Source organism: Triticum urartu, chromosome 2A, assembly GCF_056163025.1.
Source record: "Triticum urartu cultivar PI428250 chromosome 2A, HENAU_Tu73, whole genome shotgun sequence".
Taxonomy (NCBI): domain Eukaryota; kingdom Viridiplantae; phylum Streptophyta; class Magnoliopsida; order Poales; family Poaceae; genus Triticum; species Triticum urartu.
In genome coordinates this window covers 292,133,862-292,147,803 of record NC_141874.1, presented here as the reverse complement: position 1 = coordinate 292,147,803, position 13,942 = coordinate 292,133,862, and the positions used below count along the sequence as shown (strand labels likewise).

Below are 13,942 nucleotides of genomic sequence, written 5' to 3'. Positions count from 1 at the left end.
TATCCCTCTACATCATGTCATCTTGCTTAAGGCGTTACTCTGTTCTTATGAACTTAATACTCTAGATGCATGCTGGATAGCGGTCGATGTGTGGAGTAATAGTTGTAGATGCAGAATCATTTCGGTCTACTTGTCGCGGACGTGCTGCCTATATACATGATCATGCCTAGATATTCTCATAATTATTCGCTTTTCAATAAATTGCTTAATAGTAATTTGTTCACCCACTGTAATACTTATGCTATCTTGAGAGAAGCTACTAGTGAAACCTATGGCCCCGGGGTCTATTCTCCATCATATAAGTTTCCCATCTACTTTATTTTGCAATCTTTACTTTCAATCTATATAATAAAAATACCAAAAATATTTATCTTATTATTATTATCTCTATCAGATCTCACTCTTGCAAGTGGCCGTGAAGGGATTGACAACCCCTTTATGGCGTTGGTTGCGAGGTTCTTATTTGTGTGTGTAGGTATGAGGTGACTCATGCGTGGTCTCCTACTGGATCGATACCTTGGTTCTCAAGAACTAAGGGAAATACTTACGCTACTCGACTGCATCACCCTTTCTTCTTCAAGGGAAAACCAACGCAGTGCTCAAGAGGTAGCAGGGTCTACCTTGAGATAGACATGGAATGGCGCCGTTTGGGGGTGACCCTCCTTGTAGCCAATTCATGAAAAACACATGTTTTTAGCATTCAAAAAATGATAAACAGTTTTTTTGGTGAAACAAGTTGGAACCTAGCTTTGGCAACATTGTTTGCCATCACAAGACGGAGGCATGCGCCAAATTTGGGCATATTATCACAAACTATTAAATGAATGCGGCCATATCATTGCTAGTTTGGCTTGAAAGCCTTGAATCTTCGTTCATGGTAGGTCGTTTTTGAGAACACCTTTTCAAAAAAAAACATCGGCATTGCAAGTTTAGTATTTTTGCTAATTGGTAGGCCACATTTGATGATGTGATGTGGAGGTATCCCATTTTTTTGAATTTTTTACAGTGTCAACACCCGGCCGATTTCGTCACGGCGGCCATCCATGGCTAGGGTTTGAGTCATGTTTTTAGCATTCAAAAAATGAAACTTATATTGTTTCATACATGAGCATGCACAAAAACCCATAATTTTATCTTTCATCCATGAGCATGCATAAAAAATTTCAATTCCCATCAATTACCAAACTGAATATTGATAATTAAGAAACTGACATGTTTAGATGACACTGTCATATAGCATCCATGAGCATGCACAAAATTAAACCTGACATACTTAACATTGACATGTTCAGATTACACTAACAAGCTTAAACATAACATGCTTAACATTGCCACTTCATTTCCTAACATCTTCACTTGTCCTCCTCCTTCTTCTCCTTCATCAACCTGATGCGCTCAGAGTGGTGAATCCCAATGCAGATGTACTCCTCTACCACAATTGGCATGGTCATGTCGCCAAGCTGTGGGATTGCAGGCGCCACCACCATCACGAGGTCATTGTCAGGCACCAACATTGTGAGATCATCATTAGGCACCACAATCGCGAGGTCGTCGTCAGCCACCATAGCAAAGTCGTCGTCCGCCATCACCATAGCAGGGTTGTCGTTAGCCACCACCATAGCAAGGTCGTCATCCGCCACCACCATAGCAGGGTCGTCATCTGCCACCATCATACAAAGGTCGTCGTCAGCTAGAATAGGCTGCTCCTCGTCATCCCTGCTCTGCTCCTCGCCATCCCCGCTCTGCTCCTCGTCATCCCCGCTCTGCTCCTCGTCATCCCCGCTCTGATCCTCGTCATCCCCGCTGCTTCTCCCATTGCCTGGCCAAATGCAACAAAGTGTGAACATGGTGTTGTCATCGTGCTGGTAGAGGAAGCCAAAAGGACAGGATGAAGAGAGGCAGAGAGCTCACTGGCATCATCGTCGTGCAGGTAGTACATGCGGCACATGGTGTTGTCGAACATCTTCATCGTGAACATGGCGTCGCCGTCGTAGCGGAACACAAGGAAGTGCCTGAGTTGTAGCTCATGGGCGCAGGCGAAAGGATCCCAGCCGGGCCCTATGTACATGTTGCCTTTGTCATTGAACACCACCAACATGTCTCATAGCCTGCGAAGCCCGCTGCCGGCCTCCCACAGCTTCACTTTGTGGGGCTCACGGCCGGCGAGCATCTTCGCAAACTTGTCAGGCATCCTCTGCAGCGAGGGTCAAGTAGTGGTTAATTGTGCCAATCAAGCACTAGACAGTAGAGTGATGATAAATATACCTGCCTGCTGCAAGATTTCTCAATTACGATCTCGAAGAACTCGAAACCTTCCAAGCCAGCCATCTCACTTCTCTAAAAAGAAGCATTGTAATTAAACAACAAGTTACCATAAATAGGACTGGACATAAAAAGAAAACAAGCACTTCAAAAAAGTAGAATATCAACATTTCAGGTAACCACAACAAGAATAACAACATCAACATCAAAATATTGTTTCTGAACATTGGCATCAAATCAACACAAACACTGAATGAACTTGCACAAATATACTACAATCAATATATAACAACCAACATTTCAATCCATGGACACCAAATGATAGAAAAGGTATTAAGGCACATGTTCAGAAACCATCAAATTGGGACAGATATGTTCATAAGTGGAGATATATATATATATATATATATATATATATATATATATACAGTTTACTTCAGAAACCATCAAATTTGGACGGATATGTTCATATGTGGAGATATATGGACAGCAACCATCAAATTTCTAACATCTCCAGTTTACTTCAGAAACTGAGCCACACAAATCATTGAAAGAAACAGAAAATAATCTGAATGTTCAGTCACACTGCACAAATATTCAATCTCAATCTCAATGGCAAAACAATTTGCTACTATAAAAGGACCATATCTGCCCATGTCTACTATAAAAGGCATATCTGCCCATATCTATAAATGAACATATCTATATCTATAAATGAACATATCTGCCCATATCAAATATCTATAAATGGGCAGACATGTATATATGGGAGATATCTACATATCTAATCCAACATATTGTGGGAGACATGTAGATCCGATGAATTGTGATTTTATGATCAAGTCTATCTATGAGCAATATTTGAATCTTCTCTGAATTATTTTATGTATGATTGGTTTATCTTTGCCAGTCTCTTCGAATTATTAGTTTGGTTTGGCCTACTAGATTGATCTTTCTTGCAATGGGAGAAGTGCTTAGCTTTGGGTTCAATCTTGTGGTGCTCGATCCCAGTGACAGAAAGGGAGCCGACACGTATTGTATTGTTGACATCGAGGATAAAAAGATGGGGTTCACATCATATTGCATGAGATTATCCCTCTACATCATGTCATCTTGCCTAAGGCGTTACTCTGTTCTTATGAACTTAATACTCTAGATGCATGCTGGATAGCGGTCGATGTGTGGAGTAATAGTAGTAGATGCAGAATCGTTTGGGTCTACTTGTCGCGGACGTGATGCCTATATACATGATAATTCCTAGATATTCTCATAATTATTCACTTTTCTATCAATTGCTCGACAGTAATTTGTTCACCCACCGTAATATTTATGCTATCTTGAGAGAAGCCACTAGTGAAACCTATGGCCCCCGGGTCTATTTTCCATCATATGAGTTTCCCATCTACTTTATTTTGCAATCTTTACTTTCAATCTATATCATAAAAATATCAAAAATATTTATCTTATTATTATTATCTCTATCTGGTCTCACTCTTGAAAGTGGTCGTGAAGGGATTGACAACCCCTTTATCGCGTTGGTTGCGAGGTTCTTATTTGTGTGTGTAGGTACGAGGTGACTCGCGCGTGGTCTCCTACTGGATTGATAGCTTGTTTCTCAAAAACTGAGGGAAATACTTACGCTGCTCTACTGCATCACCCTTTCCTCTTCAAGGGAAAACCAATGTAGTGCTCAAGAGGTAGCAAGAAGGATTTCTGGCGCCGTTGCCGGGGAGATCTACGCCAAGTCAAGACATACCAAGTACACATCACAACTCTTATCCTTCGCATTACATTAGTTGCCATTTGCATCTCGTTTTCCTCTCCCCCCACTTGACCCTTGCTGTTTTATTCGCTCTCTCTTTTCGTTCCCCTTCTCCTTCCTAATTTGCCTCCTTTGCCCGTTTCTTGTTTGCTTGTGTGTTGGATTTCTTTCTTGTCACAATGGCTCAACATAATACTAAATTGTGTGACTTTACCAATACCAACAATAATGGTTTTATTAGCACTCCGATTGCTCCTCTTACTGATGCTGAATCTTGTGAAATTAATACTACATGCTGAATCTTGTCATGAAAGATATGTTTTCTGGCCTTCCTAGTGAAGATGCCGCTACCCATCTAAACAACTTTGTTGATTTGTGTGATATGCAAAAGAAGAAAGATGTTGATAATGATATTGTTAAGCTTAAGCTATTTCCATTTTCGCTTAGAGATCGTGCTAAAGCTTGGTTTTCGTGTTTGCCTAAAAATAGTATTGCTTCATGGAATAGTTTCGCTTAGAGATGCCGCTACCCATCTAAGTATTTTCCTCCCGCTAAGATCATCTCTCTTAGAAACGATATTATGAATTTTAAGCAACTTGATCATGAACATGTTGCACAAGCTTGGGAGAGGATGAAATTAATGATACAAAATTGCCCTACACATGGTTTGAATCTTTGGATGATTATACAATTTTTTTATGCCGGATTGAACTTTGCTTCTAGAAATCTTTTAGATTCGGCCGCGGGAGGCACTTTTATGGAAATCACTTTAGGAGAAGCTACCAAAATCCTAGATAATATTATGGTTAATTATTCTCAATGGCACACTAAAAGATCTACTAGTAAAAAAGTTCATGCAATTGAAGAGATTAATGTTTTGAGTGGAAAGATGGATGAACTTATGAAATTGTTTGCTAATAAGAGTGCTCCTACTGATCCTAATGATATGCCTTTGTCCACTTTGATTGATAATAATAATGAATCTATGGATGTGAATTTTGTTGGTACGAACAATTTTGGTAACAATGCGTATAGAGGTAATTTTAATCCTAGGCCGTTTCCTAGTAATTCCTCTAATAATTATGGTAATTCCTACAAAAATTCTTATGGAAATTATAATAATATGCCCTCTAATTTTGAATCTAATATTAAAGAATTTATTATTTCACAAAACAGTTTCAATGCTTTGATTGAAGAAAAATTGCTTAATATTGATGAGCTGGCTAGGAACGTGGATAGAATTTGTCTTGATATGTTTCTTTGAAACTTAGATCTATTCCACCTAAGCATGATATCAATGAGTGTCACAAAGCCATGAGAATTTCCATTGATGAGTGCAAAGAAAGAACCGCTAGGACGCGTGCTAAGAAAGATTGCTTTGTAAAAGTGTGTTCTTCTAGCTTTCATGATAATAAGGATGAAGATCTAAAAGTAATTGATGTGTCCCCTATTAAATCTTTGTTTTGCAATATGAATCTTGATAATGATGGGACCAGAGATGAGTCAAGTTTAGTTAGAAGGCGTCCCAAAAATTCAGAGTTTTTAGATCTTGATGCAACAAATTGTTAAAAGTGGGATTGAAGAGGTTAAAACTTTAAATAGCAATGAACCCACTATCTTGGATTTCATGGAATTTAATTATGATAATTGCTCTTTGATAGATTGTATTTCCTTGTTGCAATCCGTGCTAAATTCTCCTCATGCTTATAGTCAAAATAAAGCTTTTACCAAACATATCGTTGATGCTTTGATGCAATCTTATGAAGAAAAACTTGAGTTGGAAGTTTCTATCCCTAGAAAACTTTATGATGAGTGGGAACCTACAATTAAAATTAAAATGAAATATCATGAATGCTACGATTTGTGTGATTTGGGCGCTAGTGTCTCCATGATCCCAAAACTTTGTGTGAGTTGCTAGGTTCCGTGAATTTGATGATTGTTCTTTACACTTGCACCTTGCGGATTCCACTATTAAGAAACCTATGGCAAAGATTAATGATGTTCTTATTTTTGCAAATAGGAATTATGTGCCTGTATATTTCATTGTTCTTGATATAGATTGCAATCCTTCATGTCCTATTATTCTTGGTAGACCTTTCCTTAGAACAATTGGTGTAATTATTGATATGAAGGAAGGGAATATTAAATTCCAATTTCCGTTAAGGAAAGGCATGGAACACTTCCCTAGAAAGAAAGTTAAATTACCATATGTATCTATTATGAGAGCCACTTATGGATTGCCTACCAAAGATGGCAATACCTAGATCTATTTTCGCTTTTATGCCTAGCTAGGGGCGTTAAACGATAGCGATTGTTGGGAGGTGTCGGGACCCCGATCCTAAGTCACACCGATCTAGCATGTAACACATCATATCACTTTGCGGCCTCACGCACGGTATTCCCACGGGTGCCACCTTACCTGCCCCGGGACCGTTTGCGCCTTTTGGCTCACGTATATGATAGTGTCGCTAGCATCCATATGACAAAGAACCCGGGCCGACATGGCTAGTCGTGAACCCAAAGCGGTGCTAACCTATGGGGACAGGCATACATGAATCACATCGAGCATGTCGGTCAATAGCATATGAATCCGGGCTGTAGCACTGGGCTAACAGGGCTCCGGGGAACCCGGGCTGTAGCAGGCTAGGCAGGACTCCGGAAGTCACCGCGTGAAATTTCCCCGAAGGGAAAGACACGGGAACGAAGTCGAACACATGCCGGCCAGTCAAGTGTTCTGAGCAGTAGTGCTGGGCTAGCAGGACTACTATGGCTCAAGGAAGCACTAGACTACATTTCCCCATAAGAGAGGCTGCCAAGGACAAACAACTAGATTGTCGGATCCCACACATAGCAATACACGTCACACGTACGCATAACATGCAAGTATGTGAGGTACAACATGGCATCACAACATAACGCAAACTCATATAGATAAAGGCTCAGAAGAACCTCATAGCATTAAATACAAACCGGGGTCACATGACCCATCATCCAGAGCATACAAGCAACAAGCGGAAGCATTACATGTCTGAGTACAGACAACTACAAATGAAAAAGGCTGAAGAGCCTGACTATCTACAACATCCGATCAAGATCGTAGCTGAGGTACAAGCTACTTGTCGAAGTCCACGTAAACTAGTAAGACCGAAGTCTCCGCTGCAAAAACATAAATAAAGCAACATGAGTACAAAGGTACTCAGCAAGACTTACATCAGATCGTATCATACATGCACTTGTATCAAGAAGGTAATGTGGAGTTTAGTTGCAGCAAGCCAGCTTTGACTCAGTGGCTATCCTGTACTACGACTGCTGGTAACTCTTTTGAGGTGGCGCACACGAGTCCACTAGTCACCACATCAATACACTACTATGGAATCATCCTCGTCTTCTTATGAGAAGGCCATCCATAGCACTCACACTTGTCTTGAGCATTTTAGAGTATCCACTTCAAGTTGTCTATGTACCACGTAAGCATCCAAGAAGTCCGTAACCGAGGACACGGCTATTCGAATAGATCATGATAACCCTGCAGGGGTGTACTTCTTCACACACGCTCTCACCACTTATCACCATGTACACGTCATGTATCTCGGCAACCTTCAAGCGGAAGCCTGGCGAGGGTGTCGGCCACGACCTGACTAACCACACAAGACTCTAGTCCAGGTTTATCGCCTATTTGGGTTCCATCCGCAAGCAGATCCGGCCGGGGTGTCGCTCACGGCCCCAAACGATGTGTGCAGGGTTCCCAAGCCCACCTCGCCGGATGGACCTACGCTTGGTACACCGTGCCACTTGTGCCTAGTCTGTCCCAAGCCCACCTGGTCGGGTGCCACTTGGTAGACTACTAACACTACCTACAAACACCAGAAACTAATTGCAACTCCTGGACAGAGATCAAGTTGGTTAATAAGTCGAGAGAGCTTGGAGTGCCCGGAGCCCAATGTGTGGTAGTAGCTAGTCATTAGACAACATACACAGAACTCAGTGCTTAAGGACGGTTCCAGTGAGACAACCCACCATGTACTCCTACATGGCCTCTCACCGCTACCTTTACCAAATCGTGTTCACATGCTTAACTCTCAGCACCAGAACATATCGTACCACTCCAATTCATTCCCGATGATTCAGACCTGACACAACTCTAAGCAATAGCAGGCATGGCATGGCAAGAACACAACATGGCTCAATCAACTCCTACACATGCTAGTGGGTTTTAATTATTTACTGTGGCAATGACAGGTCATGCAGAGGAATGGGTTCAACTACCGTAGCATAAAGTAGCAGTTGAATCGTTGTTGTATCAGAATGAACAAGGGGGTTTGCTTGCCTGGTAGATCAACAAGGGGCACTGCTCCTCAGACAGGTACTCTCGAACACTTTCCGGAGCAGGACCTATCGAGAAGGAACGGTGTCGGAAATCAATGCACAATCATATGTAACATTATATTGCATGAACATGGCATGAGTATGTGATGTGCTTTGAGCTAATGCATTTAGCATTCTATTTGGAAGAGGTTCATTTGAACCCAAGGTTCAAATGCAACTCCAAAATAAGCTCTTAAATATGCCATAAGTGTGTTTTCATGTATACAGCATGTATAGGTTGGTTTGTCATGCATGAAAATGGTACAGATGGATAGATTGAATTTTTCTGATAATTTTTCATATATAAATTATTTCAATCTGAGCTACGGTTGAATTTCTACGAATTTTTGAAGTTTATATCATTTTTTGGAATTTCCTGAATTATTTTAATACCAGAAAATGATATATTGCGTCAGCATGACAGCAGCATTGCGTCAGCAGGTCAAAGGAGCTCACCGAGTCAAACCTGACGTGTGGGGGCCACACGTCAGTGACCGGTTAGTTAACAGGGGGTTAGTTTATCCTAATTATAGAATTAGTGGCGCAGGGCCCACTGTCAGTGTCATTAGCTAATTAAGTTTAATTAACATCTAACTAAAATTAGCAGGGTCCGGGCCCCACCTGTCATTGAGCCAGGGGAGGTCAAACCCCCTGGTCAACTGGGGCTAACGCGCCGGCGTTTAGCCGCCGGCGACAGCAGACGCGGCGGAGGGCGTGGGATTCGCCCTCCGGCGACCATTCGGGCGGCGGAGACCATGGGTGAGGAGCTGAGGCTCGCCCGCATCCAGGGCGGCATGCAGCAGCAGCGGGGATGGCCGGAGCTCATCGAAGCGAAGCTCGCGGCGGCGGCTGGAGCTCGAGCAAGTGCGGGCGCGTGGTTCCAACGCACGGGAGAGCTAGTTAGGGGTTGCGTTGGACTCGTCGTTGCTCCAGGAGCACGCCGGAGGCACAAGCTTGAGCGGAGATGCACGGTGGCTGCCAGAGCAACGACCATGGTGGACGGCGGTGCTCGGTTACGGCGGCTGGCACGACTAGAGGGCGTAATCGAGCTCGGGGAGAGGGGGTTCCGATGCAGGAGCTCACAGTGGTTGCAGAGGTGTCGACATGGGCTCGGGGGAGGCTCGGAGCAGAAGGCACGGCGGTGGAGATCTCCGGCGGCCGTGTGGAGAAGATGAGATCGATGACGAGGCTTCAGGGCGTCCGGGGTTGCGTGGTTCGGCGTAGAGGTGCGCGGCAGTGAGGCGGAGCTCGTAGACACGTCAGAGGGACGAGGCGGAGACGGTGGCCGCGGTAGCAGCGATCGGCAACAATGAGCTCGCTCGGATGCGAGGAAGAGGGAGGGGGAGAGACAGAGGAAAAGGGGATCGACTCGGGGAGAGAGTGAGAGAGGGTCGGGGCGGTGCGTGGCATTGTGCGGGGCATCCAGGAGACGAGGGGGAGGACAAGCAGGCAGCTCGCGTGGCGCGCGGAGCGCACGCGCGCGCCGAGCACGCGCCTCGCCTACTGGCGCGAGGTGGGAGGCGGTGCGGTGGCCAGTTGGGCTGGGCCAGCACAGCTAGGCCGGCACAGTGCCAGGCCGCAAGTTAGCCCAGGTAAGGTTTTTCCTTTATTTTTTTCTATTTTCTATTTTCTGACATTTGTTTTGATTTAATAAAAATACTAAATCATTTTATTTTATTCTGTAAATTTTAGCAGGGTCTAGTTGGACCACTCCAAAGCCCCTCACCAAAATTCAGAATTATTGGAAAATATTTTATATATAATAAAATATTTATCCAACGCAATTAATTACTGGATTAATTCCAAATGCCCAAAATAAATACTTGTGAGCTCCTAAAGATATTGGTTTGATTTTTATCTCTGTCCAATATTTTCAGAGAGCAACATGAGCATTTTCTTGGACCCTTTTGGAGCAATTTTTACTTGGATCATTTTCAGAAATGATTCTGAGGGTTTCACAAATCCCCATTTCAAATTTAAATGGAGTTTAAACATGATGCAGGCATGAAGGGCTAGCCTAGGTCATACCATAACTAGGGATGTGACAACTCGCCCCCACTCTGAGAAATCTCGTCCCGAGATTCAGGAGTCAGCGGGAAGAAAGCGGGGTACTCCAGTCAAAGACGATCTTCACGCTCCCAGGTAGCTTCTCTCTCGGAATGATGAGACCACTGAACCTTGAGAAACTTGATGTTATGACGTCGAGTGACACGCTCTGCTTGATAAAGAATGCGAACAGGGTACTCTCGGTATGTGAGGTTATCTTGGAGATCAAGCGTTTCGTGGTCCACTCCACGGATGGGATCGGAGAAGCAACGCCTGAGTTGAGAGACGTGGAAGACATCATGTACTCGAGAGAGATGTGGGGGTAGTTCCAACTGGTAGGCAACCTCTCCTCGTTTAGCGAGAATGAGAAAAGGACCAATGTAACGAGGAGCCAACTTGCCCTTGATACCGAATCGATGGGTACCCTTCAAAGGGTAACCCAAAGGTAAGCTTTGTCGCCAATTTCATAAGCCACTTCCTTATGACTACGGTCATACTGGCTCTTTTGACGAGATTGGGCTGTTTTTAAATTCTCACGAATGATGCGAACTTGCTCTTCTTCCTCCTGGATCATATCCAGTCCAAAGAATTGTCTTTCACCAGTTTTTGACCAGTTCAAAGGTGTTCGACATCTTCGTCCATACAGAACCTCAAAAGGAGCTTTCTTGAGGCTGGATTGGTAGCTGTTGTTATAAGCAAACTCGGCGAAGGGAAGACACTTCTCCCAATCCATACCGAATGAGATAACACAAGCTCTAAGCATGTCTTCAAGAATCTGGTTGACCCTTTCCACCTGACCACTTGATTGAGGGTGGAAAGCAGTACTGAAGGAAAGATGGGTGCCCATGGCAGTTTGGAAGCTCTCCCAGAAATGAGAAGTGAAAAGACTACCACGGTCTGAATTGATCTCTAGTGGAACACCATGAAGTGACACTATTCGAGAAATATATAAGTCAGCGAGCTGACTAGCAGTGATACTCTCTCGAACAGGTAGGAAGTGAGCCACTTTGGAAAGACGATCAATGACTACGAAGATAGCATTATTCCCTCTTTTGGTCCTGGGAAAGCCGGTGATGAAGTCCATACCAACTTTATCCCATTTCCACTCAGGAATAGCTAAAGGTTGAAGGGTGCCAGCAGGCCTTTGATGCTCTGCCTTAACGCGACAACAAACGTCACAGTTAGCAATAAACTGAGCAATTTCTCTCTTCATCCTAGTCCACCAGAACCTCTGGCGTAGGTCCTGATACATCTTAGTACTACCGGGATGAATCGTGAGAGGAGATTCATGCGCCTCCTTAAGGATTAATTGTCGAAGATGTTGATTCTTGGGAACCACCAAGCGACTCTCAAAGAAAACAACACCACGATCATCTATAGAGAAACTACCACCAACTCCTTTGTTAATGTTTCTCTTGATCCGGGAAATTCCCGTATCCTGCTGCTGAGCAGAGATGATTTGATCCACAAGAGTAGGTTTCGCCACCAAGGTAGAAAGAAATCCGTGAGGAGCAAGGTGGAGGTTAAGCTTACATAATTCCTCATGGAGAAGTGGTTGGCCCTGCTGCAACATGAGATTGTTGCAATAGGACTTATGACTTAGTGCATCAGCCATGACATTTCCCTTGCCCGGGGTGTAGGTAATCCCTAAGTCGTAATCTGAGATCAACTCCAACCAACGTCTTTTCCTAAGGTTCAAATCTGTTTGGGTGAAGATATACTTGAGACTCTGGTGATCGGTGTAAATCTCGCAACGTTTACCGAGAAGGTAATGTCGCCATGTCTTAAGTGCATAGACTATGGCTGCAAGCTCTAGATCATGTGTAGGATAATTCTCCTCATGTGGATGCAACTGTCGAGATGCATAGGCAATCACATGGCGATCTTGCATAAGAATGCAACCTAGCCCCTGTCGTGAGGCATCACAATAGATAACAAAGTCCTTAGTGAAATCCGGTGGCACAAGTATGGGAGCAGAAGTCAGGTGTCTTTTCAGTTCCTGAAAACTGTGCTCACACTGTGGGGACCACTCAAACTTTTTATCTTTCTTGAGAAGTTCCGTGAGAGGTTTGGCCACTTTGGAGAAGTTCTCAACGAATCGGCGGCAATAACCGGCTAGACCGAGGAAACTCCTAACTTGCTTAACTGTTTCAGGCGGAGTCCAATCAAGAACGGCCTGAACTCTTTCGGGATTGACAGCAATGCCCTTACTGATTACGTGGCCGAGATAGGTCACTTCTGGCAAGCAAAATTCGCACTTGGAGAACTTGGCATAAAGGCGGTGCTCTCTGAGTTTTTCTAACACAAGTCTAAGATGTTCGGCATGCTCTTCCTCGTTCTTCGAGTAAATAAGGATATCATCGAGGTAAACCACGACGAACTTATCTAAGTACTCCATCAAGATCGAGTTCATCAAGCGAGAGAAAGTAGCTGGAGCGTTGGTTAGACCAAAGGACATGACGGTGTACTCGTACCGACCGTAACGAGTGACAAAAGCCGTCTTAGGAATATCCCCATTTTTGATCTTGATTTGGTGGTAGCCTAACCTCAAATCCATCTTGGAGAAGACTGAGGATCCAGCGAGCTGATCATACAGATCGTTGATCCTGGGGAGCGGATACTTGTTCTTTATCATGACCAAATTAACGGGACAATAATCTACAACCATTCGGTCCGTACCATCCTTCTTCTTGACGAAGAGGACGGGGCAAGCCCGGGGAGAAGAACTAGGACGGATGAAACCCTTTTGCAAGGATTCATCGAGTTGTTTCTTAAGCTCGGCTAGTTCAAAGGGTGCCATCTTGTAAGGTCTCCTAGAAATTGGGGCTGTTCCGGGGATAAGATCTATAACAAACTCTACATCTCTATCAGGTGGAATACCTGGCAGTTCTTCTAGAAAGACATCCGAAAAGTCGCGGACTACCGAAATATCTTCAAGGTTAGGAAGAGGGCTGGCATTTAGGGAATATACTTGACACCTGGCAATTTTGGTGTAGACAGTGACTATCTTGCCAGATGGGTGTGTAAGCTGAACAGACCTAGTGTAACAATCAATCTTGGCATAATGAGCTTTCATCCAATCCATACCCAAGATGATGTTGATATCTGTAGACTTGAGGGATATCAAGGAAGCTAGAAATACAAGTCTGTCAACATGTATTTCATTGCCATAACTTATCCTAGAAGTTTGCCACTTGGATCCAGGAGTTTGAATGAGTAGTGGGGAGGGCATATCACAAAATGACATGTCGTGCAAACGGGCATAACTTTTGGAAATGAAGGACTGAGATGCCCCGGTATCGAATAGAACCGAAGCAGGGTGACAGTTGACAAGGAGTGTACCAAGAACGACATCTGGATCATCATGAGCGTCTTTAGCTGAGACGTGATGCACACGTCCAAGTTCAGTGGGAGCTGACTTGGCACTGATCATCTGGTGTGAAGGCTTACTACCACGGCCAACAGACTTGTCGGGCTGGGATGGAGCAACATGGGTCTGAGTGCAAA

General features: G+C 43.9%; 1 protein-coding gene across 1 annotated transcript; it reads right to left on the bottom strand.

The window, feature by feature from the left end:
* Positions 1 to 1,270: 1,270 nt before the first annotated feature.
* On the bottom strand, positions 1,271 to 2,098 carry LOC147984864 (uncharacterized). The gene is made up of 2 exons (XM_087541292.1): positions 1,912 to 2,098; positions 1,271 to 1,819 (listed from the first exon to the last, which is right to left on the bottom strand). The coding sequence occupies exons 1-2, from the start codon at positions 2,096 to 2,098 to the stop codon at positions 1,353 to 1,355; spliced, it is 654 nt and encodes a 217-aa protein (XP_087397418.1). The 3' UTR covers positions 1,271 to 1,352.
* Between the last annotated feature and the right edge of the window lie 11,844 nt (positions 2,099 to 13,942).

Coding starts and splice junctions, on each gene's coding strand:
- LOC147984864 (XM_087541292.1), bottom strand. CDS start 2,098: ATGTTGGTGGTGTTCAATGACAAAGGCAACATGTACATAGGGCCCGGC. Junction 1,820..1,911: donor CCTGCACGACGATGATGCCA/GTGAGCTCTCTG, acceptor GCATTTGGCCAG/GCAATGGGAGAAGCAGCGGG.